Genomic DNA, 27,759 nt, shown 5'->3' with positions numbered 1-27,759 from the left:
TTTTAATTGAAAAGGTCAAAGGTCAGCTTCACTTTGATGTCACAATTTCTGCAAAAATACACACTCCAGGTTTGGTTTGGCACTGGTTACTACAGACAGAATAAGGGTGCTGCAGATGTAGAAGTAAAATATTTCTTGGGTATGGGAACACTTTGGTAAGCGGTTGACTAGGCAAATAAATGAAATGCTGCAATAACGTGAATGTTGAAAGACTTGTCAAACATTAGGCACTTAAATCATGATGTAATTCTCCAGTGCTACTAACCCTTTCATTGCTATTGGCGAATAATGCATTTAAAAATAATTAAAATAATTAAAAATGGTCACATTTTACCAGTTGCCTGTGTCTGCCCTTTCTGTAACATTGGTTATTTTGCTTCTAGCTAGTCTGAAAATAACCCTTGCTTTTTTTGAATGTTTTTGGTAACCTGGCAACAGTAGTCAAGTGGAGAAGTGTCTGCTGCTTTCCTCGCCAATGGATGCTCTTTTCCTCTGTCTCTCTTTCCTCATTCACTTTTAATGTATGTCCGAAAAATGAGATAGAAAACTGATATTAAATCACATGTTCAACTTCCATGGACCATCTGTTCTTACTTACCACAAGTAGTTATTATTACATCTATGAAATGCTGTGAATGGGTTTAGGATTATCTGGATGACTTGCATGTATATTTTGTCAAAGCTCTTAGTCAATATCCATGATATATGTAATAAGCGGAAGACAGATTCATATTTAAGTTGTTGGTGCTCTTATTTTGAAAGTCACTTACCTGTGGGTTGCTGTTTAGAAGAATCTTTTTGGTAGACGATAATCCTGTTTATATTTTATACATACTTTATACTTATATAGTCCTATTTATTATTTATTAGATGCTCTGTAACCTGTCCACAGATGGACACCATCATACACTACAAGCAGCTCCACACTATGGTCCATGCTGCACAGGAAACGTCCCCAGTGACCAGCCATCACCATTCCCTCCAGCGGCAGATACTCTTGATATTCCCGCCTTTTCTTTTCAACTGAGCCCCCTTTTGTTTCTCCACACAGTGGCATCAAAATGATGGGAGGGCCTACAAAGTGAGTAAAGCTTTTTTTGTCTGCACAGTACTCAAGGTCTTCTAGATGGTCCATTTCAGCCACAGGTTTGGGCCTTGTATTAAGCACAGTTTTCTCACTTCCACATTGAGGTAATCATGTAATAGCGTAGTAAAACAAAGAGGTTTTAGGTATCATATGTGTTAATATTAGTAAGTAACAAGACTAATTCTTGATTTATGCGTGATGCATCTGCGATGGTCATGAGTGTCTATGTGGCCAAAGTAACGTCACACCATCAGACATGACAATGTGCAGGGTCCTCTGTGGTGAGTTTTTCGCCTGTCGGTGAATTTCCAAGATTTTCTAACTACAGGGGTGTGGATGGGTGGAGAACCGTTTGTAGACGTGGGTTTTTGATACACTGCGCCTTATAGATTTGGGGATAATCATTTTGCTGTGAGGAGAAACTTTTCCCTCAAACATTTCCTCGTTGTGTCTCTGTGTTTGTTCATCGCCCTGCGACCATCCTTGCGGAAAGCACAGCTAATCCTTATGTCTGCAGCCATGCAGGTGCCTCTGTGAGACTAAAGAGCGATACGCTAACATCAGCACTCTAACGTGCTCACAGTGACGGTGCTGACATGCCGATGTTTAGCAGGCGTTCTGTTTATCATGTTTATCATTTTGTAGTTTTGCATTTATTTGGTCATAACCAAAATAATTTTTCATGGCTTTCCATCTCATTGATGCTAAGGTATCTCATTAAAAGACAGAAATGTTGGCCCCCTGGTGACGCTAGTGGAAAAGTCAGCAGGATTTATCCTGACGCTCAAAGCCTCTCCGGCCGTAGTTGCTGTTGCTAAGTCCGTCTGCCGTTTAATCTCACCACGCAAATTTACAGCTCAAAAATTGAAACAATTGGGTGTTTGGTGGCTCAGTGGATAAAGCAGGCGCCCCATAAAAGAAGGCAATATCCTTGCAGCAGCGGCCGCGGGTTCGATTCCAGCTCACAGCCCTTTGCTGCATGTCATCCCCTCTCTCTCCCCCTTTCACGCTATCATTCTGTCCTATCTAATAAAGGCAAAAATGCCAAAAAAATAATCTAAAAAATAAATAAATAAATAGCAATAAGGATTTAATTTCAGATAGAGGTTGACAAAAATGGGCTTCATATTTGTAGTCTGCAATCATCCATTGTGACACCTTATTTCAGCTATAGCTAATAAGCGTTAGCACTGTGTTTTGGTTGGTAGTTTATAAAAAATGCTAAAAGACTTAGGCTAAAGCCAAAGAAGGAGAGGTCGGCCCTGGTATTATAGAACAGCCTGATATCAAAGTGACTGTTATATCACTCTCAAAACCTTGTAAAGGTACTTACTGCAGAAAAGCATACTTGGATGAGCCCGGTGATGTAGTATTATTTAGCAGGATTAACGAAAATTATTTTACAGTGTAGCAATTATTGTAGTTTTGGCAGTAGTGATATTCCAAAAAGTCAAACTGAAAATTAATACCAGCAAAAATTAATTTGATTAAAATGATTTCACTACAATACTGGCACTCCTGAGCTTCCATATCGTACTGACTCAACTTGCACTGAACACAGCTTATTATACTATCATGCATTATTTTTGGTTTTAGCAATATGGCGTTATTTTTCGTTTCTCTTGGCAAGGAAGGTCTAATATAAAAATAGATATGACTAATAAAAACATTGAAGTAGGTGACAAATACTGTTGCTTTAACCAGAGTATCAAGAAGGGATGATAAGAATTAATCAACAATCGATTCATTGGTTGTTAAGAAGTTAATTAAACGTGTGAATTTTAATTGATCATTTAATAATCTATGCAATGCTGTCAAAGTATGTGCAATATGTTGCTGTGAGATTTGATAGAAGAAAAAAACACATTTGGTATTGTTTTAATTGGGCAAAGTTTGTATTTTTTCTTTCAAATAATGAGTGCTCAATTAATCAATCATTAATTTCACTAATAATCGATTAAGGAAAGTGCTTAGGATTTGCAACCCTACTTTCAAATGATAATTATTTCTGCCAGCAGGAAGTAAAAGAAAAGAAAAACATTAATAAAATCTGTTTTGGAGGGTGATAATATTACAAAAGTCTTTGTGAAATATGATTAAAATTGACAACCAAAGCATATTCAATATGAGCTTTCAGGATCATTTTTTAATGCTAAAATAAAATAGGATGCTTATTATGTATTTTCAAAAGACAAATTTGTAAACCCAAAATACATTTGTTGTTCTAGTGCATTTATCTGCCCTCATACATATAAACAGTCAATTGCTAATTAAATGTGTAGGTGGTAACTGTTCACATGAATGTGAAAAAAAAATGCTGATAACGGTGGCAATCAAAATCACAGGGGGGGTGGCATTTTTACTTCTCATTTATTTTCTGGTTATTTTTATTTGTTTCTTATTTTGTGAACAGAACATCATCTTATTAAATCATGCGAACATCTCATATCTGGTGATGTACGTATAATTTAAAAGGGCAGTCGGGAGAAAACAAAATGTACACCTGCGTCTGGAATGGTCTCTTCCACTATTCTGCAAGCCTCCCCTGAATGAGTCATCCAGCCGGCTCCTCATTGGATAAGACCATGCCATCCCAAGGGATTGCCTTGCAGAGGCAGAAAGGCCTTGCTTCCATTCACAGAAACATTGGTATGCCAGGCTGCTATTTCATTCACATGAAAGACTAAATATTGCATGCTTTTTGTCCTCTGCTCTTATCCTCCTTTGTCTTTTTGCCTCCTTTTTTGATTTGCGAAGGCCTGTCTTTCTTCCCTGCTTTTGTGTTTGCCTTTTTTTCTGAGGAGAGAAAGCAGACGTGCTGTCTTTTTTTTTTTTTCTATATTTGCCAGGCAGGAAAGAGAGATGTTGGGAGGGACTGCAGTGCGAAATCTGCAGCAGAGTGAGAGCGGAAGCTGCTTATGAATGAGTGTCAGTCTTTCGGCTTTGCTAGATGCTCCTGAGGACATTTTACATGAATGGTGTCTGGCTGTGTGCTTTCCGCTACCAGGGAGACAAAGATGCTTCATTGCTGCTGGTTTTAAGGAGACCCATGGGCTTTTTTCTGTTATCCTTTTGGTTGTTTCATTGACTCATCTGCCTGAGAAACATGTCGTTCAGACTGTGTTTTGTTTTTTTAGTTGTGTCATTCATGTAATTCAGCCTGGACCAAGTGCTGGGTATTTTAGACAAGCTGTGAGATTGTGTCTGCTGCCTTGTTTGGGAACTGAATTTTTTATTCCTTTGTTGCAGAATACTGATAGAAAATTAGTGCTACACATTAGACAAGTGGTTTCAAAGCATTTTAATGGAAGAAAAATATGAATTTTTGCATGAATGCCTGATTGTTCATATTTTGTGCAGAGACATTAAGTGTATTACGTAGTCGCAGGTTTTTGAAAGTATAAAATTGAGAACGAGGAGTGATGTCTGCCCTTATTCTGCAGCTATTATAAATTAACATGGACAATATATTAATGATGTTGCGTATTTCCAGTCATGCTAAAATTTTACTGTACAGTTGCTTTCAATGATTTTTTTTTTACCTCATGCTGGGAAAATGACACCTTTATGAAACATTTTAACAGAGATTTTATTCTTGAATCCAAGACATCTGTATTGTTTTGTTAAGGAATATTTTAGCAGGCACTCTGATTGTTTGCTGTTTGTTAAATGGATGCTAGTTTTCATTGCTTATTTATTATCATTTCTGCGATTAGTTTATTGCGTTAGTCATCCTTTTATCACAACTTTAAGCGGTTCATCCCTTAAATAAGATATTAATTGTATAAATTCAAGCAAATGATCCAAATAATTATGTCACTGACCCCAATAATCAAGATGCCTCTCATTCTTCATTTCCTTTTCTCATATTAAACAAATAAGAATTACAGAAAATAAATATCAGACTGGGGAATTTAAAAATTGATTGGTTCCAGTGTGCTGTAAGTGGGAGGTTTTTTTCTCCCTCCGACAGGAAGTGATTTGCAGTGTTCAGCAAGCCTTTTGTTGAGAAGGTTTTCTCAGATCAGTGAGTCATGCTTTAGCACTGAGCCGGCAGGCAGGCAGGCAGGCAGCAGTCAGCAGAGAGTATTTGCTCTTCCCTCGCAGTATCCGTGATCATCGACAACATAGACCTTTCTCTGTTCTCTTACTTTTTGGATTTTTGAAGCTAGAAATCAGCAGCAACAGCAGTATCACCACTGGAAACCAAACAAACTGCACCACAACACTTGCAGCCTATAAGAGACCTTTTTCCTCTCCATCCTCTTCTTCCTCTGCCTCAATGCTGTGTTTCCATGGATTGTGTCTGTATATTTCGCTCTGACGGATTGGATTGCAGCTCTGGATTTTACTGAGAGCAGATTGGACTTTGGCGACAGCAGCAGCAGCTCAACACAACCACCACTGTAACCTCAATAGAGAAAATTACAGTCAGGTGGCCTGTGGTTGCTAAAAGGCGTTTGCTGCCTGTACCGCTGCTGCTATGTTACAGGAGAGGGTAATCAGCACGGCTCAGCCACGTCTGCCAGCACACTTGTGAAAGAGGCAGGCTGTGCGTGTCGGTTGGTGGAGAGTGGGGAGAGAGCAAGAGAGAGAAGGGTATGCTTCACCGTACCAAATACAACCGCTTCAGGAATGAGTCAGTAACATCCGTCGATGAGCTTCTCCACGGCCTTTCCATGAACCCCAAGGTCTCGGCCACCCCCCAGTCTGCAGCCGAGACATCTTACACACCCCCGACCGAGGTCCAGCCCTCCTCCACCACCACTGCTTCCAGCACCCCCACCAGCCACGGCTCTGACCACCTGGAAGATGGAGGCACCACCCTCTGCACCCTCATCAACAAGGTGTCCAGCCTGAAATTCAGCAACTCAGGCAGCTTGCTGGGCATCAAGGGTCTGCCCTCGGCTGTCAAGGACCTGGCTGTGTCTAAGCTGCAGGGGGGTGGGGGATCGGGCTCAGGCAGCTCCAGTGGCCCGAGCCCCAGCGCGGCGACAGCAGCAGCGGCAGCAGCCTCTGGTGTGGGCGGCTCTCTGTGCAGCTCGGCCTCCCATTCAACCCCCTGCTCGCAGCTGGAGCCAGCCGTCAGCATGAGCAAAAAGAGCAGGCTGGATGATCTCCAGCCCGGAGGAGAGGACTGGAATCCAGGTGGAGGTGGTGGACTGGTGAGCAAACCCTCCAGAGGATGGCTACACTCGAGCGAGAAGATCTCTGGACCAGGAGTGACATACATTGTGAAGGTTGGTGGTCTCATTTTTTTGTACTCTCTCTCTTTTTCCAATCTTTACCCATTCTCTCTTTTCTTTCAATGACTCAAGCTCAGCTACCTGCAAGGAGGGGGGATAAAGGAGAGATAATGTAGTTTCATTGGCACATCACAACATGCCCTTGAGTGGGTGTATGTAGGCTGGCTACAGCAGAAAGCTGAGTGAAGGAGCAGCGACCAGAAAATAGACGTTGAATAATTCAGGAAATAGAGAGGGGTCAACATTGGGGAAAATCAGAGGAAAAACCTGTGACGGGAAAACAGAAAACAAAGCAATTATCAGCGTTGTGTAAACATTTCAATTCATACAGTCCGTCTTGTGTATGTGGAGCCACGGCGTTATGCTTCTGTAACCATGGTGATATGTTATTTCTGTACATTGTACATCTCTATGAGCGCTACCACTGTGTTAGCTCGCAATTGGTGAAATGGTAGAATAGGACAAAAAAATCGACGCACTGTTGTTAATGTTCAGTGGCATACATCATTTAAAGGGGCACAAGTTGGCGCACAACTACGAGAGCTGTGAATGTCATCATGCTGGCAATGAGTCACTAGCATGAGGAGCGATGATGCTGAGCTCTGGCTCTTCAAGGTGTAAAGTGAATGGAAAAATGGAGCAAACCATTTTCACTGACACCATAACGAAGCAGGCAAGTGTACGCATTAAACAAATAGCAACATTTAATTAGGATGAGCGTTCTGAAGATGAAATATGTTACATCCCAAATCAAGTAACACAGTGTGATTGGCATCATATGACACCTACTACAACTTGGCTGAACAAAGCCTACAGTATCTGTGACCAGCGTGACATGCCATTAACTGCATTAAGGACGGGAGCGCTTATTTGTCCAGTCAATGCTGCTGAAAGCATCCACACTGCGAGAGGGGAAATGGGTCTGGTCCGTGCTCCCCCACCCCCTGCTCTCACTGTGGTTTGAGGTCCTGTGTGTATTGAGTTCAACGTGGTGTTATGCTCACAGCACTTTTAATTAGCGTCATGTGGTCACTCCTCGCGCATCATGCACCATTACTCTAAAGGGACATTGATTGACAGTGACACTGTTTACTCTCACACTTTTAGCCCATGGTAGCTATGTTTATTCAAAAAAGCCAAGAACAAATAGATAAAATCAGCAAAAAAAAAACACAACAATGAAGCATGGGTGGATTATTAGACAGTAGGCCCCTGAGGACAGATGTGCAAAGACTCCACCACCTCTCCTGCAGGGGGGGAAAGACGAACAGACACTGTGGTTTTGCCTCTTTTTATGTTGTTGTTTAGCATCACTTTGTAGTTGTTAAGCATCTTTTTGTGATTTTGTGGTAATTTTGTATGTGGCCATTTTGTGTGTCTCTGAGGTCACTTTGTAATCGTTTTGTGTTGCTTTGACTTTTTGTTTCTTTTTTGGTCTTATTTGTCTCTATGTAGCCATTTTGTGTCTCTTTGAGGCCATTCTGTGTCTCTTTGTCATAATTTTGTGTCTCTTTGATTGCATTTTGTTTCTTTTTTGGTCATTTTTGTCTCTTTGAGGTCATTTAGTGTGTTTTTGGTTGTTTTTTCCCTTTGTGGTCATTTTATGTCTCTTATTTGTCTTTATTTTATTCCTTTTTGTAGTTATTTTGTGTCCGTTTAGCATCTCTTTGTGGACTTTTTGTCTCTTCCTGTTAATTTTAGTGACACTTTTTTAGGTTACACTTCGGGCCCCTGTGCTGGGCCCAGAAGACTTGTTCAGTGATCTATCCATGCACTAAAGCTCAGTAAAGGCTGAGGGGAACTGCAGATTTGAGCAAGTCCTTTTCACAGATACAGTAGTTGTGTGATCCGTTGTTAGCATAAAAATTTTGATTAAAGCTGCTTTAATTATGGCAATCACCATCCTATTTTGCAGGGGGTTTGTATATTCTAATAATTTACTGCCCATGTTATAATCCATCATCCATAGTTGGTTCATTTTTTCACGTTATTAAACATTTATTAATGCTCATTCATCAACCTTCTTGATTTAACTCATTTATTTAATTTCAGTGTTTTACACTCCTGACCTGACATATGCTGTCTACATTGCACACAACTGGACTGCATATTATAATGTTTCTAAAGTAACAACTGGACTCATTATGGAGCAACAGCAAGTTTTGTGACATCTTTTTATATCTTTATATTGGGAACAGGGTTCCTGCAGATATTAAAAGTCTTAAAAGGCATTAATTAACATGAAATTAAATTCATCTTTTTTTTAAAGCATTCATAATACTAAGACATAAGAAGTAGGATTTTTTTTTATGACTTTGCATTGTAAAATTCTTAAACAATTGATTCCCCTCCTCCCCAATAATTTACCGTTAGTCACACAGATCAGGATAGTGGAACCACCAACCCTCACGTCACCACAAAAAAAGTCATATTTTATGTTACAATGACCATTTTCGCAAAATTGTTAGTAACCCTGAGTAATAATTGTCAGTACATGTTTTTCTTTTCTTTTCTTCAATATGGTTTATTATAAAATTGGTCTTAAATTTTCTTTCTGAATGGCATTTAAAAGAGCCTTAAATCTAACTTTAAGCTGTAGGAACCCTTTGGAAATAAAGCAACTATTCTAAGTTATGAAGACAACATAATAACTCCAGTAACTGTAGCCATTTTCTTATATGACTTGATGTTTCAGGTCTTTCACTGTTAAAAAAAACTAGTTGTGAGTATATATGTGTAGTTCTCTTTGTGTGTGACGGGACGTGTGATCACTTAGAGGTTGTGTTATTCACTTGGATCATTTATGGGCTTTTCAGAGCCGGCCTCCTGTTGATTTTCATAATTAATTTGAAGTTAGGTTTTACTGTGTACTTGTTTGTTGTACAGCATGAGAGAAAAAACATTATGCTCAGAATAGCTGTCTACCAATTTTAGAACCGTTTGATATATTTTTGGCCGTGCTGAATTGTGCACTTCAAACTCACTGTTCTGAAAATAGATAACATTAAAAATGTGCCAATGTCATGTTCACAAAAATGGTATTTGTTTGCTGGTGCTTGCAAAATGCTCACTAGAGAGAGGGGGCCTCATAATGTGAAAGTTATGATTCTAATATAACTTAGTTGTTTCTGAAAAAGGAGTGGAAATAGAAACAATAGTGTGTCTGGATGTCTGTTTTGTTTACAGCCAGATTATGAATGTGATTCTGATAAGAATAGGAACTCGTCAGCACAAAATGTTCTCAGTCTGTGCAATATTAATCAAAGGGGGTGTTGTAATGTGAGAGGTGGCTGCTACTGAAGATTGTTTTATGGGATGGGAGGACTACAGTCACCTCATGTGGCACAGTAACACACTTAGGCCAGATCACTTCATTTTTTAAATTCCAATTTTGCATCAACTTTTTTTGTCAGACTTTGGCTTTTTAACTCCTGCTGGATTTTTTTTTTTTTTTTTTGAAACTAGAAAGTAGAAAACCGTAATAAACATTTGCTGATTAAAGATAGGTTTAGGTCTCTCTTATTTACATTTTTTGAAGGTGGGATTAAAGGACGATAACCAAAATAACTTATTTAGTACTCAGTCACATTCCTTATATTATCCATTTATAAGATCAGTGTAATGTGCAATACAAGAATATGTACTCAGTGTGTTTTGTGCAGGCTTTAAATTCCAGCTGAGTTTGTAACTTTTATAAATAACACTTCTTTGTCATAGTTGTATAAAGTGTCTCTACAACTACACGGTATCCTCAGAGAGAACCAATCAGAGCAGAGTCTCACACAGCTGTCAGTCATGTCTATCACAGCTTGTAAACTTCGGTCAAAAAGGTCAGCGCTGATCAAATATGAAACAAGCATTGCCTATTTCTAAACTTAAAATGTTTTCAGAAACATGTTTTAGAGTACTATTGAGCTGTAAAATGAGAATATTTTCTCCAGAAGGTGGCAGTGTTTTGTTTCAGCTCCACCTGTTTTCAGCATGGAGGCTGGAACAAACATTCTCATTTTACAGCTAAACAGTGCACTAAAATATGTTTCTGAATCTAGCAAATGCCATCAGAAGCACTATGTAGAGTCAGAGAAATATGATTTTTTTCTTATTTGCTTCATGTTCTACTGTTGGGATATTGTATCAGTTTCAATGTAACAAAGATATTTTATATAAATTACCAACTACAGATTTAAACACAGTGGAAGACAACACTGTAACTGTCAGTGTGGATCGGCTTTTAGCACAAGACACACAGTTTTCTTTATTGGACAGCTGGGTATTGGGTAATCAAATGTATGTTCCTAAGACAGCAAAGGCATGGCCCACCCTGCTCTCCTTCTGACTGACTAGTACTTGTTATCCTTGTTGGTTGGAGAAGTTTCAGGGAAGAGGAGTGAAATTGGTAATGGTAAGAATGTCAGGGTGAGCCAATCCGAGGCAGAGTAAGACAGGTCATGCCTTTGTTATCATAGGAAAACAAGAAAATTAACAAAATTAGCAATAGGTAGTGTGTCTATTTGAAACTTAAATTTACCCTGAGGAGTTTAATCATAAACAGAAACATTTAACTCCTCTAATGAAAATGCACTGTGTATGTCATTGGGGCCAAACAGTCGTGTTGAATGCTTTTCCTTCCTCATAAAACACTTAGCAAAGCTGATGTTTCAAAAATATTCTTAGTCCTGCATTGTTTACATCCATTGTTTTGCCGTGTTAGCGACCTTCTTCCTTGTCCCTTTTTCTTGGTACAAGTATCTTGATGCTTTACTGCCAAAGACGCTCAATAAGTGGATTAGCCTGAAACTGGTGGTGGGAAATTGCGCCACTGCACACTTGTCATTTGTCTTGTGTGCATGTGCACAAAATGCAAAAAACAATCACGGACTCGCTCACAAAAACGCTGCTCCACAGTGCTACTAGTGTTCAAAAACACTTAGAGCATAACTGTATAGGTTGAGTAAAATGTGATATGTTAAATGTTTCTAAATGTAAAGTTTATGCTGTAGTGATGTGGTATATACTGAAGGACTGCAGTTATTCGGGTTTTGAAAATTTGTGTTGGCAATGCAAACAAGTCGTGTTTTTCAGTACAAGAGAATGTGCTAGTCGTGTATCTAACTTGACGTTTTTACTTTTCTTTCTAGTATCTGGGCTGTATAGAAGTCCTTCGGTCAATGAGATCCCTGGATTTCACCACAAGATCACAAATTACAAGGTATGTCCACACTTGGTATTTTGACCTTTCAGTAGTCACTGAAATTCCTTTTAAAAAATCCCAGTAAATCAGTTATTATATTATTATTATATTATATTGTTTATACACACATATAAATGGTGTATATTTTTTTCACAATAAAGACTCAATGTAATTCTCAGCTATTTAAAATTGTTTCTTATAATCGGAATTTAAGCTTTACTGAAAAATCATGAAAGTGAAAGGTTAATTATACGTCTTAAACATACGATTTTTGAACCAAAAGCCAAAACAGTGAGCAGCATAAGTTACAGGCAACATAGAACATAAAATACAACATAAAAGTATGCAACTCCAAAATAATCAATTTAAAACACAAAAAGAGCACAAAAGGGAGTTACTAAAAGGAAGGACTAAAAGTATATTAATATATGCAACAAACTAGCTAAGATATTGGCAGAAGAAAGTCACATTGACATATATATTAATACACCAACTTTTCAAACCCCCCTTCAAGCGTAAAAACTGGACAGTATTTTTGAGATTTTTCTCAATTTTTTAAATTTTTTTTTCAGGTTTTTCTAAATACAAATTGAAAATGCACATAAAACGAGGTGGATGGAAACAAGCCTACTAATGACTCACAAAAAAGGTCTTACGATGTCAAATTGATCAGTGAAAATCTTCAATTATTATTCAAGAAAATCACTGCTCTGTGCTGTGCCTTTGCAGATAAACACTTATAATTCCAAACAGAAAATTAGTTCTCAGTATTAACATGAGATCTGCAATCAACCTTTTCTACAATATATTTTAAAATGTGAAAGGATTTTAATAGTGCATGTATTTTAAGGTGCCTGTTATCAAAGTTAGTTTACATGGAATTTTCTGTGACTCCATGTTTGAAATCATTGACCAGTGTGCAGTGAGGCAAAGGCCAGCAGTGAATCGGTTTGTGTCATGTCCACTTTTATGGTTGACTTCCTGAAGTCAGTCCAGACCAACGTTGGCTTGCAAGGCCACACAGCAGTGTGCTCTCTTTCTCTGACTGTGTGTTTCAGTTTCCTTCTAATAAAGAGATAGAGAAAATGTTATGTGTCATGCTATTGCTATTAATAGAGAATTATTAGTCCTTTTCAAAATGAACCTACTGCTGTGTGTGATTTATCTGTGTAGAGAGGATTCAGAAATGAACATTCCTGTTTCTGTCATGAAACTGATATTCACCTTGTCTCAGAGGGGAATTTGACTTTTATGCATCAAAGCAGCTCTATCTGTAGCCACTGTTTAATCCACACGTTGTTGTCTTCTACACAAAAGTGATGGCACAGTGACGGCCGCTGCAGATCAAATGGTTCACTTCACATCTTAAAGACAGTTTTAAATTCCACAGTGTGATGTGTGTGCGAGTAGCGCTGTGTACCAGATGCAGTTGCATGGTTTCAAGAGTTGCAGCGCATTTGTAATATTCCCCACGGCACCGTATAAAACACTCCGCACTGCATATTGAATCTTGGCTCGGGTCTCTCTTGGCCAAGGTGATTTCATTTTATGTGTAACAACTTGTAGAGTTCAGGCTCATTGTAAATACAATCTTTCTTGTATTTTTTTAGTACTTTTTTTGTCTTTCCCCCATTTTTTTGTATTTATTTATTTATTTTTTACAGATAAGTCATTTTTCCTCCTCCATATGTTAATAGAAACATAATTAAAACAATCGCTGCACCAGCAAATCAATCGATGCATTCATAAATCAAACACATATGGCATTAAATAAAGAAAATCATTACATAATGAAACTCAAGATGTGCATGATAAGGTGGATTAGACATTGCAACCCTTGCTAGCTGACACAAATAATACTGTTGGCTTAAACTTGTAATGAAAATTATTATTTTATGGGATTGCAATGCCCAATGAAAAACACCATTTTAATTGTCAGGCACACTTTTACTTGGTTTGGTTTGGTCGAAATAAATCTTTAATTCACCACGTTAGATGTAAGGCACCCCATGTACAGAGGCTGAGTCCTCACCGCAGCGGTCGCGGGTTCGTCTCTAGCTTTGGTCCTTTGCTGCATGTCGTCTCATCTCTCTCCCCCTTTCACAAGTGTACTCTGTCCTATCAAATAAAGGTGAAAAAGCCCCCCCAAAAATCTTAAAAAAAAAAAAAAATGCTGTAATTCCCCACCACCTTCATTCTGACCGTCGGCTGTTTACAGTCCTGTAACTTATCAGTCTACTAAGAGGTGTTGCAGTACCTTTTAGCTCAGCTGCCTGTTCCAGGGGTAGAGCTTTGCACTACATAAAATGAGTTTAATAGAAAGAGAAACGCCTGTATTCATGATGGTATTAAAATAACTTACCTTCGGGATTTCTAAATACCCTGGTATACAATTTTACCGTGATACCGCCCAAGCCTAATGTGAATATCACTTGAGCTTAAGTTAACCACAGACCTTATTTCAGGCATCTAACCAAAAAACCATTCAAACACTGCATTGACTTTGAGACGAGGGAGACGGGGGTGCCAAAAAGCTAGCTAATTTCCACATTTTAGGCATTATTCCTGCACCACTCTATATCTGCTAAACATCAGTAGGTTAGCATTGTCATTAGCATTTATGCATTATGATGCATTTAGCTGAGAGTTTTTCCGTTCCTATGTACAGCCGCCCAAATCCTCTAGTCTTTTTCTATTCTAAGATAACAAAATTAATTTCTTTACAGCGTCAATTTAATGCCAGAATAATTATGACTCTGTGTCTGTCTATGGTGACCATCTTGGCTTCACCCTCCTCTCGCCCTCCCTCTAGGGAAGCCATCAGCCTGGTGTGTGAGGCCGTTCCAGGGACCAAAGGAGCTCTGCGGAAGAGAAAGGTACATGGATGGACAGAGAGGGGGCAGAGGGAGGGTGATGGAGTGATGCCCACACTGAGAGAGCAGAGAAAATGAATGTTACTGAAAGGTACAGTAGAGAGAAAAAGAGGAAACAGCATTAGATATTCATTTACCCTTCCACGCTCTATATATAGCATCGCCTCTTTAAGTTTCTCTCATCCTTCCTTCATGTGCAAAGAGAAAGAAATGATGAGGAAAAAGAGATCTTGTACTTGGAGAAGAGAGAGAGAGGCCGAGGAGAGGGAAGAGAGATGAAGAGGTATGGGACTGTATGTGCGTGGGCGTAGCTCCAGCCCACGATGCATTGCACACCGCGCACAGTGCTTAGTGACTCATGTAGTGCACAATATCTGTGATCAGGAGGCTGAGCTAGTGTGTGTGTGTGTGTGCTTGTGTGCATGTGTGTGCATGTACATTGTGTGTGTCCACAGTGTGTGAGAAGACTGTCTTAATGTGGGGTGTGAAATGAAGCATTACTCTGCTCTCTGGAGCTTGTTCAAATGTCAGGGAAGAGTATATAACACAAAATCAGCGCAGACTGTATTTTTCTCCCAGAATAAATGTAAGATATAAGATAATGTTATTTTGGCTGTGTGACAAACGCACTGTGGTGACATCAGCTTCCTACTGAGAATTTTGAATGGGTTTCAGCTAAATTTATCTGGCCTCTGTGCCTCATCTCTTTGTCAAAATCGCCACTCACAACAGTATTTTAAGTATCGAACACTTCACAGTCGCTTATTATTAGATGAAATTTGCATGGCCCAATAAAAAAATGTTTCCTCTGTGTTCATTTACCGGTGGTGAAATGACACATTCATGGATAATACTCTTTAACCCTCTAGAACCTGGATGGACATCGGTTTTGTTGTGCTGTGTTCAGATGACTTTTATAAGCATTTAAATCTCTGGGACCTAAGAAAACTGGTTTTATTTCTTTTGAAAACAAGGGGAAAAGGCAATGAGCAACCAACTGTTATAGAAAGAACACACACACACACACACACACACACACACACACACACACACATATATAAAGGTCTAATTTTTTTTAAACATTTCTTGCTCACTGTCTGCTCATTGCCCCATATTTTTTAAAGAAATCAAGCCAATCCGCTCAAGTCTCAAAGGGTTAAAACAATATTTTGCCATTTTGACGTGGTGTGTTTAGTCCGTTGTTCACAGATAGTCTGTAAATATGAGCTACAGCTAGCAGCAAGTTATTTTATTTTAGCATAAAACGTGGAAACAGGGGAAAACAATTAGTCTGGCTCCTTCCAAAGGTAACTAAGTTTCTAATCAGTGCCTCTAAGCCTCAGTAATTAACACATTGTATTTTATTTGTTTAACCTGTGCTGGACTATTTCTTGGTCAGAAGCCAATGGAGACCCCAGTGCACTGCACCAGAATTAGTTTGGAGATATAACCTCCATTAGTGAGCTTTAGAGGTGCTTGTGGTAGGCTTTGTTCCCTTACTTTTTCCCCTGTCTCCAGGCTTTATCCAGCTTTGTCTGCTAAACGACTGCTTCAAATTCACTGTAGAGATATGAGAGTGGTACCAATCTTCTCATCGAAAGGCCCAGACACACCTAAACAAAGAACTAGTGGCAACAAAGGCTGACTGTTGTCGCCTCACGTCGCCTGTGTTGCTGCCAGAAGTTGAGCTTAAACACACCAAAGAGACGACAGCCAACGACCAACTAGCATTTACATTCTGCTCCTGTGTGATAGGAAAAAGGAAATAACCTTCCATCCCAGCAGGCAGTCGGAGTCTGTGTTCATCTTTCAAAAAGGGAAACCAGATGACCAACAGTTAGCCAGTTAGCACCTTAACAACACAACCCAATGTTGAAGGAACAAATTATATTTCCTGTGTGCTTTCAAACAACAACACAAACAATTACAAAAAGTTTCTGTCAAAGAGCTCAATGGCTTTAAACTGACATTTCTTTCATTTGTTTGCTTTCCTCACATCCGTTTCTCTTCTTGTGCAATGAGCTGAACTCCCAGTCAGTGGGATTTCTCTCACCGAAGTCCTTTGCTGGCTCCAATGATGATTTAACATGTTGAATCGGCCGAAAAACAGCCAACAATGGCCGCCTGGTGCCACTGGGGCACACAGCAAAAACTGTGTGACAGACGCTCACTGATGGCCTGACATTGACTGGCTTTTCCCAAGAATTTAAAATGATAGAATTGCTTCTATAATACACACTGTTTAATTGTTTAAAACAAACTTTGATGCTTTATTTTTTTTGTGTTTGTCTGTGTCCTCCTCTGATCCTCTCAGCCACCGTCCAAAGCTCTGTCCAGTATCCTGGGGAAGAGCAACCTGCAGTTTGCCGGCATGTCCATAAACCTTAATATCTCCACCAGTAGCCTCAACCTGATGACCCCTGACTGCAAACAGGTCAGTGTGCAACCTTTGTAAACAATGATTTGATTCTGTGAGTCACGTGCCATGAAGATAAATGATGCTACTGATGATTCTATGTTTAAGCAAAAGCAACATTGTATTAGGGAAGTCTGTAAAAACTTCCCATCAGCCACATATACTGTGTGTATTTGCTACTGCTCTGCAACACTGAGTCAGGAAAAAAGCTCAGTGAGTAGCTAAGTAAGTGGACCCTGTTTTTTGAAGAATATTTGCCTCACATACAGGATGTGTATCAAGTGTCAAAAATGAATCTCCATAACTGAAAAAGATGAAAAAAGTGATCAGAGGACATTTGTTCCCAAATTTAGGTCGATGCGACAGCGGAGATCCTATTTTTAGCTGTTGCTAAAGTGACAAGATTTAAAAAAAACAACAACCCCAAAACAATTATATATAGATTTAAGGATGTTTGTTTCAGGAGGTTTTATGTTATAAAAGAACAGTTAACCCTTTGAAATCTGGATCAACATCAGTTTGCTTGTGCTGCATTCAGACACCTTTCAGCAGCTGTTTGACCATTTGAAACCTGAGAAAACTGCTTTGAATTATTTCTAAAACATGGGTGAAAAAGGCAATTATCAACTTGCTAAGAGATGTCCCACAAATTAAAAAAATAGTAATAAAGTTGACAAGAAATTTACATAAAAATGATTTATTTAAAAGAGCAGAGGATTTTTAGAAAAGTGCATTAAAAAATATCCAGCAAACTGTTTTATATTTCAAATAATGTTACAAGAAATATATAATAAAAATGAATATATAATAATTTTTATTTTTATTTATTTATTTTTTCCACCACTTGTTTATGACATTTTCCTTTTTCTTTTCTTTTTTTTATTTTTTTTTTCATAACTTTTCATTTTTGCCTTCTCCCCATGTTTTTTAAATAAATAAAACCGATTTCCTCAGGGTTCAAAGAGTTCAAAGAGGAAGACGTATGAACAGAAGTATGAACACATAACCTCTCCAGATGTTGCTAGAATAACCAGAGGAGGTTGGCAACTTAACTTCCCCTCTGTATGTCACTAAATTTAGCCAGTTATATGGGTAATAAACTCGTTTTCTTTGTGGCAGGGCTGGTCAGCGGTCACAGTGTGCATTTCTTCTTGGCACTGCCAGCAGATGGTGTCATAGTAAAAAATAAACTCAAATCCTTCACATAGAAACTCAAACAAGACAAGAGACCACTTCTGATTTCTTGAGTATCATGTGATGATAATACAGAGAAGCTCTTAGAAAAGCTGTTTTCAAAGCGCCAAATCCAACTCGCCCAGTCTCTTCTTTCTGTGGTCCTAATCTCTGAATTTATAGCTCAACAAAATAAAGGTATTAATCTTCTCATGTAAATCTAAGAGGTGACTACTTCCAATATGGCTGCCTCATGGTGATCTATTTGTGTGTATAAAGAGGTATTTACTAACTCACACTTACTGTATTATTTTTTTATTGACAGATCATAGCCAACCATCACATGCAGTCCATCTCCTTTGCATCGGGTGGAGATCCCGTAAGTAACCCAATGGCCTGTCAAATTAACTGTGTTTTATGATTATTAAAACACATCACTTCACAATAATCTGTTTTACCGATACAATTGAAATACATATACTTTTGTCCGAGGGGGATACTGTAATCTGTTAAAGGTATCATTGCCATGTTTTCTTATTGTGATTTTTTAGAATACATTTACGTGTTGTACATTTATTTACAATGTGGAGAAGCATGTTGCAGATACTCTGTAGACAGTTTGTAAATATAGTCTAAATTACAGTACATTGTTCACCCGGTTGTCCCAAAAGATTTTTATCCCCACTTAAACATGACAAAATTGTAAATCATCAAATATTCAAATAAAATTAAATGGTTTGTAAGTTATTCGTTGTTTCGAAAACACAAATTTCATTTCCGATCACTGATATTAAAGCTGGAGTAAATACACAAACTCTGTCCAAGCGTGCTCGTGACCAGTGCCTGCACGTGAGCTTGTCTCATCGCCCCCAAGAGTGGTTTCTTAAAGTCTCCCCGTGAAAATATTTTGACTTCAAACTTTCCTGTAAACCCAAAGTTTCTTTATCTGTAGCATTCACTCCAGAAACTTTTCTCAGACATCTCTTGGGATTTTCGGCCATAGCTGCTGTCTTACTTCTCACTGCTGCTTGACAGATAACGCATCTCGTCCTGGTGTGCAGTCATGGGAAGATTTCCACAGACACCACAATTCTGGTATACTGTTAAATACAGACCGTTTTTGCGGATGGTAATAGGCCTAATCAGCATTTTTTTAACTTGTTTTGCAAGGGCTTGAATATAACAATTTATTTGTGCTGCACTCCAGCTTTAATAACCAATATGTGATAATGTGATGTGATGTATATGTATGTGTATGTGATGATGTCTTAACCGGAAAATAGAGGTTGTAGTATGATGGTATTAAGTAGTTAAACATAATTATAATAGTTATAAAATGTCTTTTTTTGTTTTTAGGACACAACAGATTTTGTTGCCTATGTAGCAAAGGACCCTGTTAACAGAAGAGGTATGTGTTCATTTCTTTAATACTGTGTAAAGGGTCTCATATCTTAACGTGCTCATTAAGATGTGTCGCTCTGGCCCTCGTCAGCATGTCACATCCTGGAGTGCTCTGACGGGCTGGCCCAAGACGTCATCAGCTCCATCGGCCAGGCTTTTGACCTTCGCTTCCAGCAGTACCTGCAGTGTCCCTCAAGCAAACTGTCCTCCACACATGACAGGTGAGGAGCTCATGGACTACTCACTAAAGTACATATTCATGGACACACACACACACACACACACACACACACACACACACACAGGCGGTACTAAGTGTAATGATCAAACCATGTTTTTCTTCAGGGTGTTAAACATGGAGGAGTTACCATGGACAGAGGAAGAGGAGGAGTCAGCAGAACATCCTTACTATAACAACATCCCCGGCAAGATGCCACCCCCTGGAGGCTTCATCGACACTCGGCTGACCAATCAGAACGCAGCATCAGATGGAGGCCAGGTGCGACCCAGTTTACCTGAATTAATGTCATGAATGTTTGTTCACATTTGGACATAATTAAATCTGCTTAAATCTATGAACTCATGATCTCCCGACTGATAACTGTGTATCTGTTCGTCATCAGATGGGCCCAGCTTCAGTAGATCAGACATATTACCAAGGACGGCACTGTGGAGAAAACTGGGGAGATGAGAAAAAGCCCATATTCATACAACAGGGTGAGAAAATACATACTTTCCCACACAAGACATGCTTACATTTTGTAGAATTTAATCAATTCAGCACAATAACTGTGATTGTTTCTCCAATTGTCCACTTTAGGATCATTTGATATAAGCAGTCAGCCTGAGAGCAAAGGTCAGGCACCGAGAACAGGCGAGATGCCGGCGTATGTGAACACTCAGCAGATTGACGCCCAGGTGCTTGCAGCACTCCAGGCAGAGGCGGACAACGTGACAAAAGGCATGGCAGCCGCAGCCAAGGAGAGCCCGCAGAAGGACCTGTTTGACATGAGTAAGTCTTAGTTGGTCTGTGCTGAAGTTTCAGTTTCGGTCAGTCATGTGATTTGGACTCATTAAATTAGACTCACCTGTTGAGACAAGAACAAGTATCTCAACAGGATCTTTGCCCCACTTCTTAGAATAAAATTGTCATGGCTTTCTCATCAGGGTTCTTAATTGCAGAGGTTTCCTAGCTTTTTGTTTCTAAGTGACTTCACTGTGGCATTATAATAACACCCTATCAGCATGAAGACAAAAGGAGGACAGTGTTAATGCCAGTGTGCAGCTTTTATTCTTCCTCCTCTCAACTTCCACCTTTAGTTTTGCTATTATTATACATAAAAGACCAGTTACAGAAGGATGTGTGTAACCATGTGTGAGGAATCCATGACACAAATTTCATGTGTGCAGTGAACTATTCAATTCAAAAGTGAACTGTTGTAATGTGAAATCTTGGTTCAGGCGTCATTGGCCACCTACTGTAGGTTACATTTTACTTTGTCCCTCTACTAACAAACTCCAGAGCTGCGTCCTGTGTATTTTCTTTAATACTTGACATCTCTGACCTCGGTGGGGTCTAGGACAGATGTGAAGGAGAATTAATAAGGACTTAGGAAAAGACGACTGCGGTGCCAAGAGAATTCGACTACACTTGCTCTCCGCAATATATGAGTAGGCGGATGTTTTTGGCATGGGTCACTTCACAAAGGCTCTACGCTAAATTTAGAGTGAATAAGTTGTCTGCACACGGTTTTAAATACGGAGGTGGCTGAGCCCTCGGCTAACATCTAATGGGGCTAACTCCATTAACAATACTAAACAACGGCAATGGTGCTGACAGAGCGAACGGTGTTATTCAGGAGGGAGCCAGAGGGGGGGCACTACGCATCAGCGACAACAACGTCCTGATATCAGCGGTAAACGTATGTGGGGGAGGCTTCTGGGTAAGCCAACACTGGCATGCAGACGCAGCACACTCTCGTTGGTGTTTCAGGAGCATGCATATGTCAACGGTGCTCCCACAAGCACACCCTTACCCAGCGGATCTGCCCCCCACACCCCCAATTATATTTCATTCCCACTCATGTCCTGTCCTGTCCAGCAGCACTGTGCTGGCACGGGGCGATTGGCATTTGTGACTTCTTTGAGAATTTTGTGTTTTCAGCACTCACAGTTTGGAAAGACAGACGAGAAAAACGAAACAACTCGGTCATACAGAACCACAAACTAACCTGCAGTGGAAGACCAGAGCCTCACTGTGTTCTGTGGAGTGAAATGACTTCCTGTCAGTGGAGTCTGGTGGTTTAAAGGAAAGCAGAAAGTAATAGTGTCAGTTTCCTGTTGTAAAGGGCTGTTTAACAGCGAGGTAAAGTGGTGAAAATAGTCTAAATTTAGCATATGGGTGTTAAAGTGGTCCTAATTTTATGCGGCTAAAATACATTTGGCTGCTGCCCCCCTCCACAGTCTCCAGAAACACTCATTTTACCACACAGCTCTCGTGCATTTTGATGGATTTTATTAACCAAAGATGTAAAATGCTTCCATTTCTGTCAGGAGTATAACTAAGAACACTTCGCCCCACTACCATTCCCGCTCTCCTTTAGGGCGTGCGTGTGTGTGTGTGTGTATATATATAAAGATATGTATATATATATATATATATATATATATATATATATATATTTTTTTTTAATAAATAATAGTGATTTCAATGTAAATCACAAACAATTGATAATCAGGAGTAATCAGTATTTTTATTTTTGCCATAATTGAGCAGCCCTAGAAGAAGGGTAACACTAATTATTCAATAACAATCTTTTAACCTTTATGAGAAATAAAAATATTACTTTCAAGATAAAGCAATGAGGATGTAGAAAAAAACTCGTGCTCTTGGCCAGCCTTCATGTTGATGAATAATAAAATAAATATGATGAGCCACAGTTGATCTTATATGGATATATCGGTTTAATGACAATCTAATCGGAGCCGAGGAGTTCTTGGTACAGCACGAACGTGGACAAAGACACACCAACAGATCAAAGTAACGGAAGAATCATTCAGCCTTAAACAGCGCATTTCACCCGACATACAGATGTGTCTATCATTTTAGTCTAAAGGTCTACAAGGTGCTGATCTTGCAGTATCTAAACCTTCAGACACCCTGGAGCCTTGTCACATGCCTGCATGCAGACAGTGAAAGACTCAAAGTACCTGAGCATGGCCGTGGATGAGTCATACATTCATACAATTATTCATAATTACACTCATGACTCTGTGTTCCCGTGAGACGTGTTAAGCCTTTCATACATACCACAGCTTATTTTATGGATTATATAGTTTACAAGTCTTGACAGCTGTAGGGTGCCAAATACAAACTGCATTACAGATATCCTTCCTCTCTTAATTCATCATTTTGGCACTGCTCACCTGTACCAGAGCCCTTTGAGGATGCCATTCAGTCGCAGTCCCATCCACTGTCCCAGGGGCAAGCCCAGTCCCACGTCTCTGGTCTTCACAAGGCAGCGTCGGTGGACAACTCAAGTCCTCTCCTTGTGCACGCGGTGGCCTTCCGGGCACAGGAGGAGCTGGAGGGCCAGACGTGGTACCATGGCAAAATGAGCCGCCGTGATGCTGAAAAACTGCTGAGAGAAGATGGGGACTTCCTGGTTCGTAAGAGCACTACAAACCCAGGGTCCTACGTACTGACGGGCATGCACAATGGACTTGCCAAACATCTACTGCTGGTGGACCCTGAGGGCACGGTAAGACGGGTTTAAAGGACACATAGAGTGTTTGAGGGAGACAGTGTAGATATAAATCATTGATTTGTGAGTGTAAGTGAGAAGGAATGAGGCCGCAACTGATGTTTAACATCTTCTCTTTTTCAAAGGTACGGACAAAAGATCATATATTTGACAGCATTAGCCATCTTATTGGCCATCACCGTGACAACAATCTGCCGATTGTGTCAGCTGGGAGTGAACTGTGTCTCCTACAGCCCGTTGGAAGGAAACAGTGATGCTTGCAATGCCTGATGGGAAATAGGAAGCTCTGGAAAGTCTCTCCTACCATCCTGAAACTTGAAGATGAAACAGGAAGAGAAGATGCTTGACGGCTCTATGCGCTGACGGTGTTTTTGGAAATTGGCCCATGGTTACTTAACTGGAAGCACTGGAAGATGCAAGATTTGTTTAAGATTTAAAGAAAAAAAAATATTTATAGAACTGTTATTATTTTGTTGTGATGACTGAAATGCTATATTTTTGAGAAGACATAGGAACATTTGGACATAATATCTTGATTTGGTGTTTTAAAAGATAAAAAAAAGAGACAATTGTTCTTGTAGTTTAGATGAAGTGCAAATCAAACCTCAAAGAGGTGTTAACAAGAGTATTTTAGAATAAAAAACCTGAAATTTTAGTTTTGTCTGTCAAGCACAACTACATTTCTACAGGAACCGTTGGCTAAGAGGTTGATGAAACAAAAACAGTTTGGACGACAAATGCTGTTTATAATGAATTACTTTAGGAAAAAAAAAACGTCCTTTAATCTCACCAATAGCGTGACAGCTCACTCAATTAGTCACTATATTGAAATCTGCTTTTATTGGGAATTAGACCTGAATGTGTTTTGCTTTGCAGTATCACAAAGTGTTGGGGTGCAAACAGACATCCTTCATAGTGCTGTCAATGGCTTTAAAGATAAACTTTTTTATGAAGTATTTTCTTGTGTCACTGCAGTCGCATGACTTAAAATCAACCGTTCTCGTGGACATTGTTCGTAGACCTTGATACCCCTTTATTTGAAAGAGGTGCTTGTGTATGCTGACACTGTAAAAAAAAAAAAAAATATTTATGCTTTTCAACCAGTGATTATTTCTGAATTGGTTTTCTCTGGATTCTTCTTTTAGGTGTGTAGTCAATGATTAGTTTTGGGGCTTGAGTCATGCAGTCGATATTCTCACATTCTTAATTAGCTTTTATTTTCTCCTTTGGTGAACATTTAAAAGCTATTATTATTTGAACAACCACAAATGAATAGCACAATCGGAAAGCTAGATCAGTTAGATCATCTGTGTCAGTTGTACCAAAACAAACTGTGTTTAAACGTCATTTTACACTTTTTACCGAAGAGACTGAATTAGACAAAACACACGATGTGCACTCAACACAGAATGTTTAATATTGGATCACGTATTGATGTTAAATGTATTTCTCAGTGTGTGGATATCTCATGGCAAGACCACTGTATTGCCACTAGATGTCGTCACAGAAATACTTGTTCACCCGTCACTGAACTTCAATTCTCTTGTGTTATCACTTATTAGTAGCAAAGGACTGTGTATTGCTTCAAGAGGAACATACGTTATTGCTCGACAGGTCAGAGTTAATTTGCATTTTGCAGTCCACTGTACACAATCATTCCTCAGAACAGTCAACTGTATTTAGTGTTATACAGACTGTTTTTGTAGAGCGAGGATCAAACCTTTGAAATGGCTAACAGAAATAGTAAACAACAGCAACGGACTTTTAAAAATGCTCTCATCCTTACTATTGTCAGTACTCTGATGGATACCAAATGAATGGGGCATTGTATTTGATATGCACTGGACCACTTCAGTTGAACCAAAATCAGCATGTGTTCAATGAGTTTGACAAGACAGATGCAATGTAATATAACGTGCCTGTATTTTGCTGCAAGAGGGAGTGTACAGTACATGCATCTCACGACCACACATATTTTAGCAAAGAGTCGTAATGGGGGGAAAAATATCCACCACCGGATTCATTTTGGTTGAAAACAATGAGACTTCCCTTGATTCCTTGTGTTCCTTTAAGCAGAGTGCATGTTAGGAAGAACATATTGCAACTTTTGACAGAAAGGTGAAAAAAAAAAGGGCGCAAAGAATCAAGAGGGGTTTTATTTTTTGACGCCATTAACTTTTAGTCCAGTTCTTTGTGATATAATTTCATCAAATCTAATATCTTGGGAGAAGGAATAGTGCGCTAATTTTATTTTATTGTTTTTTTTTTTAAAAAGCACTCACAGGATTCTTTTGACTATTTGTAAAGAGCAAATTTGTAGGTTACACTTTATTTAAAGGCGGGTGCATAAGACATATTAACATGAAGGAGTCTTTATTAATATTAATGACTGCTGTGTCATTCGTGAGTTATGTCATATTTAATGCAAGGTTGACATTGTGATGTCCTTGTAATGACAACTTGACTTTGAGACAACATAACTTGTCAGTTTCTTTGATTTGACAGGTTGACAGTAAAGGTGCAGTATATAGCTCTGGAAAAAGTTGATAGCTGAGTCACATTCACAGGTCATCAAATACTAAAGATTTGGGTTGGTAATTCAACCATCACCTTGAACCAAGAAAACAACTCATCATAAACATGCCACAGCAGGCCTATTAACCAAACTTAAAGAAACGATTACAATTTGAACTAGTTCTTAAAATGTCATAAAGTGTCATTACACTGTCAAATGCTCTTATACCAGTGCAATGAATATTTTCCTTGACCTCAATTACAGTGGTGCAACTTGGACTTGGTCATTAAAATGTCACCAAGTGTCATTTTTACATCTGAGAATATGCTGGAACTGTCTGTTTGAGAAGAAACAACATCTGTAATGACATCATCAAAAAAAGTCCAAATTGTACCACTGTGGTTGAGGTCAAGGAAGTGATTGATGACAGTTAAAATAATATGACAGTGTAATACCACTTAAGGGGCCAGTGTGCAGGATTTGGGGGGATATATTGGCAAAAAATTGGCAAAATTGTTACCTTAGAATGAGTCTTTTATATCTACACACAGAGTGGATCCTCTTCCACAGAGTCCACCATGTTGTTTCTACAGTAGCTCAGAACATACGAATCAAACGCTGGCTTTAGATAGGGCTATCTGCATTTTTGCATCGGCCACTGACGTTCTTTTACACGCTTTGCACACGGGAGAAATTTCCGTTCTGAAACCAATCTGCTAAATGCCACTAAATCCTACACACTGGAGCTTTGATGACGAGTCCAAATTGTACCACTGTAGTTTAGGTCAAGTGAAATTATTCATGATGCAACTATAATAGTGTCATAACAGCCAAAGTCAAAACCAACCACATATGAAGGTTATATACGTTTACACGTAAAGCTAAGTCGTTTCTCTTAGTCTGATGATTAAGCCTGATGACGTTAAGGTCCAGTGTGTAGGATTTATAGGGAAATATATGCAAAACTTAAAGATAATACTATGTTTTCATGAGTTTATAATTACCTGAAAATGAGAACCGTTGAATGAGCCGTTTATATCTAAATTTAGAGCAGATCTTCTCCCATGATGTCTGCCATATTTCTACAGTAGCCCAGAACGGACAAATAAAACAATGGCTTTAAATAAGAACGCTTACGTTACTGCATTTTCGCATCAGCAGCCATAGTTCTACATGATTGGCACACAGGAAAAGTTTCAATTCTGCAACCTCACCGCTAGATGCCACTAAATCCTACAGATTGAACCTTTAATGGCAAATTAAAATCCTGTAGTTGCATTCAAGGGAATTATTTTCAAATAATTTCACAGTGTAATACAACTTAATGACATCTTCATAAAAAAAATCCATGTACCATTATATTAGGGGTCAAGGAAAAATAATAAGACCAGTTAAAATGGTCTTTTGACAGCCAATGTCAAAACCTACTGCATGAGAATTTAATGAATAGGTACTTTCTTTAAGTCTGATAAAGAGGCCTGCTATGGCAAGTTTATGATAGGAATTGTTGTCTTGGTTAATGAATAACAAAAACATCTCAAGCAATGTGTATGATATGATTAGCCAAATGACACTCAGTCATAAACAAAGACTTGGGGCTCTGTTGCACACCCCTTAAAATAAAGGGTTACCATTTGGGTACAAAATGAACATATATATATATATATATATATATATATATATATATATATATATATATATATATATATATATATATGAAGCTAAAACAACTCCATACTTGAATCTCTCTGATAACATGATTGATTAGCTGTGTGGCATAAAGAAATTATACAACCAAACACGCTGGGACACAAAAAGAACATGGCTTCTTTCCAGATTTCTGTTGATGAAAATGTGCCTTTTATTTGTACAAATGGTATTTTTATTTCTCTTTCTCTCTCTCTTCAAAGTGCAATAGCTGATCTTCAATGGGGCATGCCTGTTCACTAGAGGTTGTGTTTTGCCCTGCTGCGTGTTGCTGCTTGAGACTACTGTTTTCTCTCTCTATCTGTTTCTCTCTCTCCCTCCCTCCCTCTCTATTATATATTATAAATGTATCATTTCCAGATTCTAAATAAAGATCTTTGTTGGAG

General features: G+C 38.9%; 1 protein-coding gene across 4 annotated transcripts in view; it reads left to right on the top strand.

Annotated features, from left to right (window-relative positions):
- The window catches only part of shc3 (SHC (Src homology 2 domain containing) transforming protein 3), a 31,338-nt gene extending 3,639 nt beyond the window's left edge, over nucleotides 1–27,699 (top strand). For 2 of the 4 annotated variants that reach the window (XM_088070948.1, XM_088070949.1), the window contains 13 exons: nucleotides 871–1,081; nucleotides 3,563–6,327; nucleotides 11,472–11,542; nucleotides 14,337–14,400; nucleotides 16,712–16,831; nucleotides 18,312–18,365; nucleotides 19,343–19,394; nucleotides 19,479–19,608; nucleotides 19,733–19,886; nucleotides 20,011–20,104; nucleotides 20,208–20,399; nucleotides 22,823–23,148; nucleotides 23,277–27,699. In XM_088070948.1, coding sequence (XP_087927074.1) covers nucleotides 5,689–6,327; nucleotides 11,472–11,542; nucleotides 14,337–14,400; nucleotides 16,712–16,831; nucleotides 18,312–18,365; nucleotides 19,343–19,394; nucleotides 19,479–19,608; nucleotides 19,733–19,886; nucleotides 20,011–20,104; nucleotides 20,208–20,399; nucleotides 22,823–23,148; nucleotides 23,277–23,405 — 2,025 coding nt within the window. In that variant the 5' untranslated portion in view covers nucleotides 871–1,081; nucleotides 3,563–5,688 and the 3' untranslated portion in view covers nucleotides 23,406–27,699. The remainder of the gene's footprint in view (nucleotides 1–870; nucleotides 1,082–3,562; nucleotides 6,328–11,471; nucleotides 11,543–14,336; nucleotides 14,401–16,711; nucleotides 16,832–18,311; nucleotides 18,366–19,342; nucleotides 19,395–19,478; nucleotides 19,609–19,732; nucleotides 19,887–20,010; nucleotides 20,105–20,207; nucleotides 20,400–22,822; nucleotides 23,149–23,276) is intronic. The other 2 variants (XM_088070947.1, XM_042509772.2) reach the window with 2 other exon arrangements.
- Nucleotides 27,700–27,759: the final 60 nt, after the last annotated feature.

This window comes from Plectropomus leopardus, chromosome 20, assembly GCF_026936395.1.
Source record: "Plectropomus leopardus strain MGB_pleo_1.0 chromosome 20, ASM2693639v1, whole genome shotgun sequence".
NCBI lineage: Eukaryota > Metazoa > Chordata > Actinopteri > Perciformes > Serranidae > Plectropomus > Plectropomus leopardus.
Note: the sequence above shows the minus strand (reverse complement) of the source record. Positions and strands in the feature narration are given on the sequence as shown.